The following is a 15109-nucleotide window of genomic DNA, read 5'->3' on the forward strand; positions in this document are numbered from 1 at the left end:
AAATTATGCTCACAAGCCATTGTGCACTTCTGAATTTTCCTTTTTAAAAAGCCGTGGAATAAGGGCTTAGAATGACTTTCATCCCTAAAGTGAAATGGAGCTGATCCCAGGATTTAAGCAGTAGCAAAGTGTCTTGAGAGATTAAGAAGTGCTACATATTTAGAGAGACTGAAAGATAGCACAAGCGACCAGTCCTTTATTAGTCTCTTGTCAGAGTTGGAGGGTGGGGGAGGAGAAGGAAGGGCATTGCAGAGGAAACCAACAGCTTAATCTTCTCAATTTATGTTAAAAATAAAGATAAAAGGACAAGCTTCTTGACATAAGTCAGGAGTTATGATCCCGGGTGGTGGTGAGTGTCATTACATAAGCTGTTTTCCTCATATATATTTTTATCTTGCCAGCTCAAACTGCCTTTTGGGCTTATGGGTGATAGTGTAGGAGTTGCTTGTGGCACTGTGTGTCTCTGGAGACAGCAGAGATAATCAAAAGATTCTACAGAAAAATCTTTTACACAGGACATTGTGTAGAATTGCATTAATAAAGAGACATAGTTTGCAAGTGCATCTATATTGAAGAATGTGTTGTGGTTGCTTAGCTAGCTATTCATTCTATTCATCCAGTGTGTGTGTTGTGTGTGTGTGTGTGTGTGTGTTTTAAAGCCCCATATTGTGAGTCTACAGCTAACTGCAACAAGTTACAGATCTGATTAGGCATCATACCTGTTGTATAGTAGCTTTGGTGAGACTATGCTATTTATTTTGTTTGACATAAATCACTTTGGGAATGGTTGAAAAATGGTATATAAATATTTTTAGTAGTGGTTGGTATGCTATGTTCAGGCACCCACAAACCTGACTTGCCAGCTCACCTGTGAAGAGTGTCCCTGGCCCTCTGGTAAGCAGGACACCCAGTACCAGACATATATCCTCCCTGTAGGTCTCATTTCCAATGCCATTTTTGTATTTGAAATAACAGCAGGGTTCACACTTAAGCAGTAGGAAAGGGCTCCCACTGTTTCTTAGCCTCTTCATATCCCAGTGCAAATGAGAGAAGACCCACTTCTTTCCTAAACCCTCTCACTACCTGTGTGCCAGAAAAAGACTTGGGGGAAGAGAGGGAGTAGGTGGCAAACAGAAATAATGGCTGGCTTGTGAGGTAATCCTAAATTTATGCTGATGTTATAGTTATTTTTGTGCAGTGGCATGTAAGCGAGAAGACCTACTAGGCTGCTCTTATGACCTGCTGTGCCAACTGCCACAGCTACGGGTATAAGGGTTGGGTATACAGGTCTTGTGTAGACATGAGATGATTTGATTTCTTGCATTGGCACAAAGATCTAAGCCCAGCCTAAGCACTGGCACGGTGGCATGGCTGATACACAAATGCCCTTCCTCTTCTCCCTGGGAGTGGTTCCCTTTAAAAAGTAGGTAAGGAGCTCCTATAGATCCTGGGTGGTAGATACTATATATAGGAGTGTGATATATAGGCACTGCATGGAGACTGCATGGAGTGAGATATATAGGCTGCATGGAGTGAGATATATAGGCACTGCATGGAGGCTGTAGGGAACAGTGCTGCAGTCACACAGCCTTGTAGAGAGTGGGAGCCACTGGCAGAAATGTGGTGGGGCAGGGATGAGCAGGTAAGGAGCTCCATCCCTGCTTTTTAAGAGAACCACTCCCTGCCTCGCTGAGCCAGTTTGAATGCCAGTTCGGCACTTCCCAGAGGAGGCGTTGAACCAGCACATGCACATCCCTGTTGCGAAGTACAAGGAGCTTATTTGAGCCAGGCTAAAGAGTTAACAAATGAGTGTGTGTGTTTGTGTGTGTGTGTGTGTGTGTGTGTGTATGAGGCAGCTTTTAAGTTCTGTTGTGTATTGTTTTTCAGCTCTGCAGCAGGGAAGATTATTTCATTTGATTTATTTTAGAACTTATACCTCACTACATGCTTCCTAAGAGCTTGAATGGCTTAGAGCTTGTTTCAAAAACCCAAACCTGTTATAAATAAGACAAATTAAAAATTCATCATCCTAAAGCAAAATGGTGAAATAAAAATCTGAAAACTGCTTTGCCATCATAAACAGTGACAAAAAAAAAAAGTCCCAGAAAGCAGCAGACAATATAGCAATTAATAATGCATCACAGCCCCTCAAAGGCTTCCTGGAATAAAGCAACCTTCCCTATTTTTATAAATTTTCTGCAACACAGCTGGCCTGATTACTTTCCTGAGAGGAAGTGGATGCCACTGCTGAGAAGGCCCTGATCCTTGTTCTCACTGATCTGACATCATGTAAAGGTAGAATTCAGAGCAAGGCTCCCCTAGTGTGTGCAGAGGATTATCCTGAAGGAGATGGTCCCTATTAAGCATGCTGCCAATTTTTGGACTGGTTCAACTTTTTGAAAAGTCTTCAACACTGTAGAGTACATTACAGTAATCCAGCATAGAGATTATCAGGGCATGTGCCACAGTCAGTGGACAGATTAAGTCTACCGTGAACTATGGTTTGTTGGGTCCTAAATCCCATTAAATGTGTTGGGTCTCAAATAAGCTGCAAGGCGGCCATTCATTCAGTCATTCATTCATTCATTTCTCCTACATCCCTCACTGTGCAAACCCTGGAATCTCTATTTTGTTAAGCCATACCTCTGTGTAGCATCTGAAACCAGAAGCCATGGTTTACATTTATAATTAGATATGGTTTACTTTTATGATTAAATTATAGTTTCATATCCTTTATTTGTAAACCAAAGTTAAACCACAGCTCCTGGCTATGGACAACATGTGAAGCTACTGTATGGTTTAACAAACAAAGTTAGCTGCATCACAGCTTTGCGTCAGAGCCTGGCGAAGAGTGCAGGCTCAAAGCTTTTGCAATCTTGTTTCTGATACAGAAAACTATGAACCTGGCCAGTGGCTGGTTGGCCTGTGAACAACTTGGTAAAATGCACTCCTGACCATCTGTGGCGTAGGGAGGGCATAAGCAGCCCGTTCTCATATGGGCCGCAGCCTCTTCCCTGCCCCAGCAGCAGTGGTGCTAACCCCACCCCCAGCCCCAGTGGTGGTATGCTCCATGAAGTGCTTCTGGAGCATTCAGTGCTCGTGGAGCCTTCAGCGCTTCTGTTGCTTCCTTCCGGGCGAGTGGGGGGTGCCTCTTCTCTCTTGCTTCAGCCTCCCCAGCCCCAGGATTGGCTAGCCAGTGGGGCTGGGGAAGCGAGCGAGGTGGCCATGGAGGCAGGAGCCCATGGGTTCATAGCTCTGCTCCAATGGCCATAATAGCTATTTGGGGCTCCAAAAGAAGTACCCCTAGAGGCTCCACACATGATTTGTGTGTAGAGCCTAACCGGGTGCTTTGGGGAGAGTGGGCTTAGTCCACGAGCAGGCACTCAGCAGGCACTCAGCCCTGGGTGGCCGGATTGGGCACCCACACAATTACAGGCTCTGTCATGGAGCTGGTAGAGGCGGTGGGGATTGGAGGCCATCTGGCCCCTGGAAGTACCAGGATGCCCTGCGCAAGTGCATGGGGCATTCTGGGGAGACCCCTGAGGCCGGGGGGCTTGTTGTAGTCTCCTGTTCAGCAGTCTACTCATGAGTCTCTGCAGTGTATCACGATCTTGGAAATGGGGTTAGCGGAGCACTCACTCCTCTAACCTCATTTTAGAGGAGGGCTACTTTGGCGGGCTAGCCACTGTGGAACCACTAGACTCACCCTTAAGCCCGGTGGATCTCACGATGGGGGGAAACTGGTCTGGGCTCCCTTAGCCCGGTTTCCCCCCATCATGAGAATAGCCTCCTAGACTTCATCCTGCAAGGGGAACAACCCCATCCATTACAGAACCATCTCCTCCTAGATCAGTGACCTTCATTATTTTTTAAGTGGGGGCCACTTTGACCCCCAAACCCCTTCCATGTGAGAGTTATTTCCCAATGTGCTAACCTCCGCACAGTACTACATTTTTCTCAGTGCTGGGAGGGCCCTTTCAGAGAGAGAGATAGCCCTCTCTTCAGAACACTGAGAAGGGCTACACTTCCCAGCACTCTGTGCACATCTTCCAAGATGGTGCAAGGTCTCAAGAGGTCTCTGTTGCCTTTAAAGAAGTTCCCAATGCTGGGCAAAGTGTAGCACTGCATGGTGGGAATGGTAGTCTCTGCATGGTGTGAGGAGAACTGTGCAGAGTATTCAGCTTTGACCAAAACTTCACACAAGCTCAATAAACAATTAGTTAGGGAGTTACACTTAGAATTGATGGGGGCCACCAGAGACCCCCACGCCTTACAATGAAGAATACTGTCCTAGATCAATTGGACTTCCCACTTTAAAATCGGCACTTTGTCTGAATAAAGTTGCTGTTCGTTCACCCTCATTGCATTCTTCATTTATCTTAGACATCTGTTTAAGATTTATACCACATCACCTGGTTTTGTTGAAAAGGTTAAACAGAGCTGAGTACATGTGTCATCAGCAAACAGGTGGACTTCGCTATACGTGGTTCTACTATTTGCGGTTTGCTGTATCTGCGGTCTACAAATAGCTACCATACCTCAGCATATTTCTCCCTGGTTTCTCAGGTTAAGGCAGAGGTGCTTTCTATCAACTTTGGTTGATATGCCAACTGCGTCTGTTTCTGGTGATTGTAATTTAATTGTTGCAGATATCCTTTGAATCAGAGAATAAGTGGTCGGGCGGGGGGAAGCAGCTAACAGAAAACTGTGGTGCAAACTTCAAACAGAGAACTAGTATTTGAGGAGTAAGACTGCTGAGACTGAACAGCGCAGGTGGAAGACCTGTGCGAAAAATTATTTCTCATCCAGACAAAAGTGAAGGCGCCCAATATGTTAAGTGACCTCAAAACTGTGGTACATATGGTACAGACTTGACTTCTGTAATGCGCTCTATGTGGGCTGCCTTTGTACATAGTCCATAAACTTCAGTTGGTTCAGAATGTGGCAGCCAGATTGGTCTCTGGGTCATCTCGGAGAGACCACATTACACCTCTGCTGATGGAGTTACACTGGCTGCCTATAGGTTTCCAGGCAAAATACAAAGTGCTAGTTATAACACTATAACTATAGTTATAAAGCTCTAAATGGCTTGGGCCCTGAGTATTTGAGAGAATATCTCCTTCATTATGAGCCCCACCATCCATTGCGGTCGTCTGTGGAGGTCCGTCTCCAGTTGCCGCCAGTTCGTTTGGAGGCCACACATAGACGGGCCTTCTCGGTTGCTGCCCCAGGACTATGGAATGTGCTCCCTATTGAGACACAATCCTCCCCATCTCTGACAATTTTTAAAAATATATTTAAAAACCCATCTTTTTACTCAGGCTTTTTCAGCCTCTGGATAATTTATAGGTTTTAATTTTGTGACTGATTAGTCACAATTTGTTAGTTTTTATTTGTTTTTATGTGTTTTATATGTGTTTCTAACTGTTTTATATCATTGTGAACCACCCAGAGACATGGGTTTGGGGTGGTATATAAGTGTGATTGATAAACAAACAAACAAGCAGGTATACAAAAGGTTAATATCCACGGTTTCTAGGTGGCCAGAAAGGTGGCCACAGTTACTAGGTGACCAAGGTCATTTCAAACTGCCATTTTGTGTAAAGGAGCCCTTTTGTGGCTCGTCTGTTGTTTTTTACATGATTTTTGCTACAAAATGGCCAAACTGATGATTTTAGGGAGCAGTGTGGGACAGATGGATACCTGTGAAGCATGGTACAGCAATTTATTTCATTTAATTTTGCTGTTTTTCACTGTTTTTTGGACTTCCTCCAAAAGAACCTCGCCCCCCAGTTCCCATAGAATGGAACCCCTGTGAATAATGAGGTATGCCTACACTTATAACATCCCAGGACCAAATTTGCTGGCAACTTCACCTAGGAGTTCCATATAGATGTTGGAAAGCACAGTAGACGGGATCAAACTTTGTAGTTATCCCACAGGCTAGAACTCATGGAAGAAGGCGTAGTAGTTTTTTGAGATCTGAAAAGCAGGTAGGAGCAGAACGACTGCAAAGCAGTTTTTCTAACTCGCAGTCTGGAAGGAAACCACCACTGGTGGTATCAAAAGCAGCTTAGAGATCCAGGAGAAGCAACCAGGTTACATTGCCCACATCTGCCTCCTAGAACCAAGGTAGTTTCCATATCAAACATGGGAACACGTGTTCACTGCTTCCCTCCCCCCAAACCACGGGAGAACATGTCAGTGGGGCAGAGCAGAATTACTCTGGCCAGTTGCCATTTGGTAGTACTTCAGCTGTCCTGGCACAATCAGCTAGTGCCTACACATAGATCCATCTGCCCAAATTTTTGGTGTTTTGCTTCCTTGGTGAAGAAATAACTTTGTACAGAGATGGTTTTAGATGAAAATGTTGGGGATGGGGAAATTTAAAAACAAAAACCGTATCATTGCTAATTATGATAAAACTGAGATATTACCAGCATCAATATATTTTTTCTCTACATATTTTCACAATTTACATCCAGATGGGCTACCTGTAGAAAACCGAATTTATTATATTATATTATATTATATTATATTATATTATATTATATTATATTATATTATATTATGTCACATACTATTCAAGCTCTTGGAAGTTCCTGCAATAAATTATGAGGAAGGGCTCAACTTGTGAATTGTCAAGTCACAGTAAAGTGTTGCATCTGAATAACATCTCATTGATTATCCATGACCTGACAACTGTCTAGCAGCTTTTGCATTTGAAAAACCTCTTTGTTTTCTGAATACATTAACCATTTTTGTAGCTCATACACATGGGGCCAAGGCACACATGGTGTTTTCTTTAAATAGAAGCAAGCCACATAGCAGTACGCTGTTAGTATGGGAAAAAGAATGCATTGTATTCTTTAAGACAAATTATCTTAAATGACAGTGCCCACTGGGTGCCTATTTTTGGAGTCTGTCAAATGTGTGTGTTTATAGTTGTGCTGTATTTGAAATCACGTGATAGATGAAAATGGTATAAAAATTAGATGCTGTGGGTTTCTGGTCAGCTATGGAAAAATAAGAACCCAGTCTTTCTGCATTTTACATGCTAGAGAGATTTTGAAGGGAAATGGGAATTTCAACTGCTAAAACTTAGTTGTATAGCATCTTCTCAATGAGACAGGCTGTGTGAGTGGAGTTTCACTTTGCAGCATAGCTCTGTGTGAGTAATTAATTAATTAATTGGGCTGGTATTATCTCATCAGAGGCCTGAACAATCTTAAGTCCCGATGGACCAGTAACCAAAGTTCTCAGTTATTTCTCCCATCTATGTTTTTCTGCCGTGGGGTTTTCCAGCGAATCGTAAATAGAAAATCACTTTATTATTAGAAGTCTGATGTGTGATTCTGTTCTCACATACTCAGTGCACTTGTAAAATAGTATCCTTCCTTTGTCCCTTTCAGTGCTTCTTGCTGGGTGATATGCAACATTCTTCCATTTTGCCCAAAATTTTGTTTTGATTTGATAGACAGGCTATCAGTCTGAGGGGTGATACTTTGTTATGTTTTCTTGTCTGCTGGCTCAAGAAAGATGTTCTTCAGGATTTCTAAAGGGAACTACTCATTAAATCTGATTACCATTAAACCCACATCCTAAAAATGGCCTCACTGACTTCAGTCAATGCAACTTAAAAATAATGCCTCCATTTTTGCATTTTGATTAAAGTTATTGGGAGAGAGGCATTGAACAGCAAATGTAACTAGGGGATGGCTTGAAAATAGAATTCTGACTATCAAGCAGAAGGTTGCCAGTTCAAATTCCCTCTTGTATGAAATGGCTCTATTGGGCAGCAGCGATATAGGAAGGTGCTGAAAGGTATCATCTCATACTGCACGGGAGATTGCAATGGTAAACCCCTCCTGTATTCTACCAAATTTCTCCATATGGTCACCAGGAGTCGAAATCGACTTGATGGCACACTTTACCTTTTTACTTTAATTTCATTTTAGAAAGACAGTGTCATTGGTTGGATTCTAATGGGATTGGGCTGTCATCCTCTGATTGCTAGATAGTTTAAATATAAAGGATGGTCCTAGGGGCTTCAGGTGGCTACTGATTTATAGTATGTGTTGTTGTAGGATTATTAATAATGTAAAACTGCAGTAAATATCTGTTATTATAATCTGGTGTGCTAGTAACTCCCTTAGCAACAACAAAGCTTTATTCTACCCCCAGTATTGGTTTTAAGGCTGATAATGACAGCACTTTAACAGTTTATAAATGCCCTTAGAACGATTCCAGCATAAAAGTGCTTGATATATGGGATACAGACTACACAATATAGGGAATGTGACTCAGCTGCACCTTTTGAATCTCTCAGTGGCTTTCGATACTATTGATCATAGTATCCTTCTGGACTGTCTGAAAGAGTTGGGAATAGGAGGCACTGCTTGCCTTGTAGATTCTGCTGCTGCCTCTCAGGCAGATTCCAGAGGGTGTCCCTTGGAAGCTGTTGTTCTTCAAAATGTGAACTTTTATATGGCATCCCTCAGGGTTCCATACTGTCTCCAATGTTTTTTTTAACATCTACATGAAACCATTGGGAGAAGTCATCAGGACATTTGGTGCAGGGTGTTATCAGTATGCTGATGACACCCAAATCTATTTCTCCATGACAGCATCATCAGGCAGAAGCATAATCTCCCTAAATGCCTGCCTGGAGGCAGTGATGGGCTGGATGAGGGATAACAGACTGAGACTGAATCCAAATAAGATGGAGGTACTTTTTGTGTGGGGTCAGAACTCAGGAGACAACTTTGATTTCCCTATCTTGGATGCGGTTACACCCCCACAGAAGGAACAGGTATACAGTCTGGGAGTGCTTCTGAATCCAAACATTTCTCATGTTGTGGTAGTGGCCAGAAGTGCTTAAGAACAGCCTTGCTGGATCAGGCCCAATACCTATCTGGTCCAGCATCCTGTCTCACACAGTGGCCCACTAGATGCTTCTGGGGAAGCTCACAGACAAGAGGTGAGGGCATGCACTCTCTCCTACTGTTGTTCCCCTTCAGCTCCCCTACATATCAGCTGAAGCTGATATGTCAGCTCTATCTATGGCCATTGCTGTAGTCCCAGACTTGATTACTGCAGTTTACACTATGCGGGGGCTGCCTTTGTACTTACTCTGGAACTGCAGTTGGTGCCACATGGGCCAGCCAGGCTGGTCTTTGGCTCATCTCGAAGAGAACACATTACTCCTGTATTAAAAGTTCCACACTGGATACCAGTATGCTTCTGGGCAAAATACAAAGTCCTGGTTATAACCTATAAAACCCTAAACAGCTAAGGCCCAGGGTATTTAAAAGAGTACTTTCTTTGTTAAGAGCCCCACTACCCATTGAGATTCTTTTTTTTTTTAGAAGTCCATCTGTAGGGTTGTTGCTTTTTTTTTTCTTTTTTTTTTAAAGTTCATCTGTAGTTTCCATCAGTTTGTCTACTCAGGGGTGGGGACTTTGGCCTCAAAAGGGTTGTGGCTTCTCATTCTTACAGGTTCAGGCACAGAAGGAATGAATGGGACAGAAGCGTCACTGGAGTTTACATCAGCTGCAGCTGCTTGAGAGGAGAGCTGGTCTTGTGGTAGCAAGCATGACTTGTCCCCTTAGCTAAGCAGGGTCCACCCTGGTTGCATATGAATGGAAGACTAGAAGTGTGAGCACCATAAGATATTCCCCTCAGGGGATGGAGCCGCTCTGGGAAGGGCATCTAGGCTCCAAGTTCTTTCCCTGGCATCTCCAAGAGAGGGCTGAGAGAGATTCCTGCCTGCAGCCTTGGAGAAGCCGCTACCAGTCTGTGAAGACAATACTGAGCTAGATAGACCAGTGGTCTGACTCAGTATATGGCAGTTTCCGATGCTCCTATTTTCAGAGAACGGAAAAGTGTCATGACTTGTTAGTTCATGACTGTTTCCTTTCATATTTCATGCCCTGGCACTCTCCCTGGGGGCTGATAATACAGCAGGTGTGAGATGTTAAAGTAGGATTGAGTGAACCTGTCCTTATGTTCTTGTATAAATAAAATATCTAATTTATAATTTTCTTTTTAACAGAAGCCCCATTAAAACTCGAAGAAAATCCAGTGGAAGCTTTCACGGATTCATCCCTCTTTGCTCACTGGGGCCAGGATCTGACTCCTGAGAACAAGCGTATTGCCCTTAAGCAGTTCCAGTATTACGGCTACAATGCTTACCTGAGTGATCAGCTTCCGTGGGATAGAGCATTACCTGACTTCAGGCCTAATGGGTAAGATGTATCTTCCAGTGGACTCCAAGTGTTGTCTTAGGAATATTTGTAGACGTTTCAGTGCTTTTAAGAAACATTAAGTATATTAAATTTGGGAGGTGATGCTGTTAGGGAGAAATAGATTTGGGTGTCATAATTCACATGGTCCAGCCAAAATGAAGCATTTTTAAGACCTAATGATTTCCATTGAAGAGTTAATCATGCATTTAAATATCTTTAACTGAAAAATATGGACTGAAAAGTGGTAAACTTTAGCTTGATAATGCCCATGGTCTTCGGAGTTCTGGCCTCAGTTGTTTTCCATAATGGAATGGATGAAATGTCACATAATAAGACCAACATTGTGTATAACTTTGTTTTAAGGGCACGCCAAATGGGAATAAATGTAGCTGTAAACCCTAGCAACAGCTGCTAGTTTATCTGCAATAACATTAAAGTTTAAAGAACTGTTTGGACATGTTTGCTACTTTGAAATCTGCAGGAAGACTTAATGCTGTCTTTTCTACCAAACAAGAACAGTCAATGTCAGTATTGTAGGAAGCCTGTAGAACTAAAATAACATGCCCTCTGCCGTTTGTAAGTCCTTATGAATTAAGACATATAATAGTCAGGCAGCTGACATTCAGATGAATGCTGCACTGATGCGTACCCAATTTTCCCTTCCCTCTGAAGCTTCCTGAAAATATGTTGTCTTATAAAGGGAAATAAAAACATTGGCTTATCTTTGTTGTTACAGTTTGATCATAAATCACTCAAGCATTCAGCCCATTGAAGATTAATCTTGCAAGGGTGGAACATCATACATTGAAATTGATGGTTTTGTAGAGCAACCATCCTTGGTGGGTTGTCAGCCAGAGTTCAAAGCAGAATGATGCTTCAAGTGACAGATTAGAAGAGGTGGCAGATTAGCCACCTCCATCAGCCTGCTGTCTCTGGCCACCTGCCTTGCTGACTGCCCCATTAGTGAACAAGTGGGCAACTACCTCAAGCTGCTGGCACTGACAGCAATGGAAGTGCCATGTTGTTGCTGCTACTGCACTGTTCTCTCTCTCATGCAGCCACTCTTCCACTCTCTTCAAGGCAGGAGATAGGAAGAGGAGCAGAAGGAACAGTGTGGTCCTCCACACATTTCCTTCCAGTACATGTCTTGCCCCCTGCCTTTTCAAAAGACACAGAGAGCAGGACAAACAACTGCAGAAGGAATAGAGAGGAGGAGCCCATTAGAAGATGGGTGTCTTTGAGTATTTGGGTGGCAGGACATTCAATTGATGTTGGGAGAATTGGCTTTTAGGGAGTGTTGGATTGGGGCAAATGAAGGAATGAGAATGCGTGGGTGGGGAGAATTGGCTGACAGGTGATCAGATTGAATGAATTAAATGGCAGAGGGTTGGATTAGGGTGGATGGGGGTAATTGGCATAGGTGAGCGGAGGTTGGATCTGTGTGGAGGGATTGGTGTGCTTTGAGAGCCATAGCTGGGAAAAGAGATGGGAATGGATGGTGGAGTGAAAGATGACATCTCAGTATGTTGTCTTAGGTCCCAGTGAAAGCTTGAACTGAGCCTCGTTAGACTGGATACAAGAACAGAATATAACATACAATGAGGCTATTCCCATGAGCCACGGAAAGCGGGTTAAGGGAGCTTAGCCCACTTTCTGTGGATTGTGAGAACTACCGGCCTTGCAGATGAGCCCAGTGTTCTCAAGGTGGCTAGCCCGCCTAAAACACCCTCCCCTTAAATGAGGTTAACATGCACTCCCATCAAGTGAGTGCTCCGTTAACCTCATTTTGTTGCTCGTGTGTTGCTGCGACGCACGGCGACACACGAGTAGATCCCCAACTGTGAGGCTGCAGGCAGCCTCCCAGGCTCGGGGGTCTCTCCAGGATGCCCCATGTGCTTGCACAGGACATCCCACGCGGACCCCGATCCCTGCAGCCCCTGCCAGCTCCGTGACAGAACCGGCAATTGTGTGGGTGGCCGATCCGGCCACCCAGCTACAAGTGGCTGCTTGTCTGTGGGGAGAGCAGGCTAAGCCTGCTCTCCCATCAGAACCCCATCAGGCGCTTCACACGTGTCATGTGAAGCACCTCCATGAGAGATTATTCAACAATTATGTCTGGTGGTTTGTGCCAGAGCTTTAAGGAGAATAGAGCTACCAAATGGGCTTTAGATTGGATATAAAGGAAAGAGATGAGATATCTAAAGCAGGCTTCTATTAAATCTTCATTTTAGTTTTAATCTATTTAACAGAATAATTATGAGCAATCTGTTTCATTTTTAAAATTGTATATTAATTTAGGAAAAGATATCCTAGAGTTAACAAGACATTTCTGACTGAACATAGGCCTGTCTGTTCTTATTTTCCTGATGAAATGATGTTCCCCAAGGAATTTGCTTTAATATTTTATAGCTCTAAGAATAAACATTTTAAAAGAGAGAGACTGTATATGATTGTATCTGGGAAAAGTTTATTACAACTGGGAATTTTAAACAAATCCCAGCTAGCAGGGTTTTGGCTATATTTCCATGAAAACTGAGACATTGCAGGTGCAGTGTGGTAAAGTACTGTGCATCCTAATCCAGCAAGAACAAAAGTAACAGGCGTCCATGTGTGGAACCACTACCGGATCACAAACCATACATACAAAAGGTTTCTGTGAGCACAGTTCCCATGGCTGAATGGGAGTCACACTTACAGGACCAAATTGATGGTGCAAGCTGTTCAAGTAGTAGTGCCTTGCATATGTGTGTTTTGTTTGGAGTTGCATTGCACCACAGATTTAGTAGGCTTCAAGTTACAAAAACCTCTTAATAAATCTCATAGTACTGTATGTATGTGTGTCCTACAGATAAATTATTGAGATGAAAATCTTATAAAAAAATTAAATATTACACCAATGCAGATAGTGTGTGTATGTAAGGAATTAAGCCTTTGACTCACCGCCAGGTCACTTGAGGGGAAAGAGTGCTGAGCCACTCCTGCTAAGCTACCTGAGGGGGCTTCCCTTTTAAAAACCTTTTACTCTAGACCTTCGGTGGATTAAAATGCTGCCACAAAACATTATTTTATCAGAGACTGGACCGCCTAGGCTGGAGTGCCACAGCCTAGACTTCTCTCTTTATATTTCTGTTGGGCCAATAGAAAAACCTTCCACGTGTATGCCTACCCATAGTGAGAAAACAAGGTAACTGGCTTTAGCGGTCCTGTTGGAGCACTAGGGGCACACCCCAGCCTTCCAGAGTAAATCAAACACTCTGTGAGGCTTTTTAGAAAAGAAAAGAAAAGTTGTTTATTAAATTGCTACAAAAATAGTTTGGCTTATGTTTCAGCTTTTGGTTACAGGAGTATTTCAAAACGCCCAGTTCTTTCTTTCTTTCTCGAGGGAGAGGAGAGCTGGTCTTGTGGAAGCAAGCATGACTTGTCCCCTTAGCTAAGCAGGGTCCACCCTGGTTGCATATGAATGGGAGACTAGAATTGTGAGCACTGCAAGAGATTCCCCTCAGGGGATGGAGCCGCTTTGGGAAGAGCAGAAGGTTTCAAGTTCCCTCCCTGGCTTCTCCAAGATGGGGCTGAGAGAGATTCCTGCCTGCAACCTTGGAGAAGCCTCTGCCAGTCTGTGAAGACGATACTGAGCTAGATAGACCAATGGTCTGACTCAGTATATGGCAGTTTCCTATGTTCCTGTGTTTCTTAGGCAGCACACTATGAAATCTTAGTTAGTCAGTTGCAAACAAACAGCTTTTTGGAAATGCAAAGCACACACGGAAAACAAAATAAATTCCTAACACAAAGTCTGACTAAACAAACCTTTCCTTATGCTTGATTCCCGAAGCCAAAAAGCCCTGGCTTCCTTTCCCCTGAAAACTCACCAAAACTCCTGATGAGAACCAAATCTCCTGAAATCCTGTCTTTCAAGTATCTGCAGGGTCATACTGTGAGAGCAAACTTCATGTTGGATTCCCAGCTTCTCCACGCTCTCCCTCTACTTTCTTCTTCATCCCCCAAACCCCAGCAGCAGCCTTCATGTCCCACCCACCTGGTGGACAGATTGGTCGAGACCTGGGGGTCACTAGCCTGCCAGTCAAGACAGGGGTTCACTTCCTATTAACCCTCTAGGGTCTGGTGAGGCTGGGTCACCACAGTGTGGCACTAAAATTAGCAGAGTGAAGACATCCTAGGAATATATAGTGGATACTCCCTATGTGGCCACCTAATGGCATAACAGGGAAGTAACTTGCCTATGAAGCAAGAAGTTGCTGGTTTGAATCCCCACTGGTATGTTCCCCAGACTATGGGAAATACCTATAACGGGCAGCAGCGATATAGGAAGATGCAGAAAGGCATCATCTCATACTGCGCGGGAGATGGCAATGGTAAACCGCTCCTGTATTCTACCAAAGAAAACCACATGGTTCTATGGTCGCCAGGAGTTGACAAGTGTGGTTTGTAAGCTGCTTCATTAAAAGATGGCAGATTTTGGAATATCTGTCAGATAGGTCAGAAATATTGTATCTAATAAATTCTTTACCGATTTGTTAGAGATCTCATGAAAACCCACTGGTATTGTCTTCTGTGCATGTTAAGCCCCTCCCCCTCCCTCTTTTACTGGACCATGTGATGTAGCTATTTACTGTATTGAGCTATTCATGACAGCAGCTTGACTGCAGAAATCCACTGGGAAATTTACTTGTTTCAAAAGCACCACATTGTGTGAACCAGTTCTTATTTTCCACACAGTGCGTGAAAGAAAGAGAAATATAAATAGCAGAGAAGGCACAGCTTTCTCTTTCCCTGTATTTCTTAGTCTCATTTTGTGGTTCCAAAATGTCATTGATCAACTGTTTACTGTCCTGCCTCTACCA

At 43.5% G+C, this 15109-nt stretch overlaps 1 protein-coding gene across 4 annotated transcripts in view; it reads left to right on the top strand.

Annotated features, from left to right (window-relative positions):
• GALNT18 (polypeptide N-acetylgalactosaminyltransferase 18) overlaps positions 1-15109 on the top strand; it is a 437718-nt gene that overhangs the window by 231544 nt on the left and 191065 nt on the right. For all 4 annotated transcript variants that reach the window (XM_053263294.1, XM_053263303.1, XM_053263281.1 and 1 more), the window contains one exon: positions 10055-10247. In XM_053263294.1, coding sequence (XP_053119269.1) covers positions 10055-10247 — 193 coding nt within the window. The remainder of the gene's footprint in view (positions 1-10054; positions 10248-15109) is intronic.

Source organism: Hemicordylus capensis, chromosome 1, assembly GCF_027244095.1.
Source record: "Hemicordylus capensis ecotype Gifberg chromosome 1, rHemCap1.1.pri, whole genome shotgun sequence".
Taxonomy (NCBI): Eukaryota; Metazoa; Chordata; class Lepidosauria; order Squamata; family Cordylidae; genus Hemicordylus; species Hemicordylus capensis.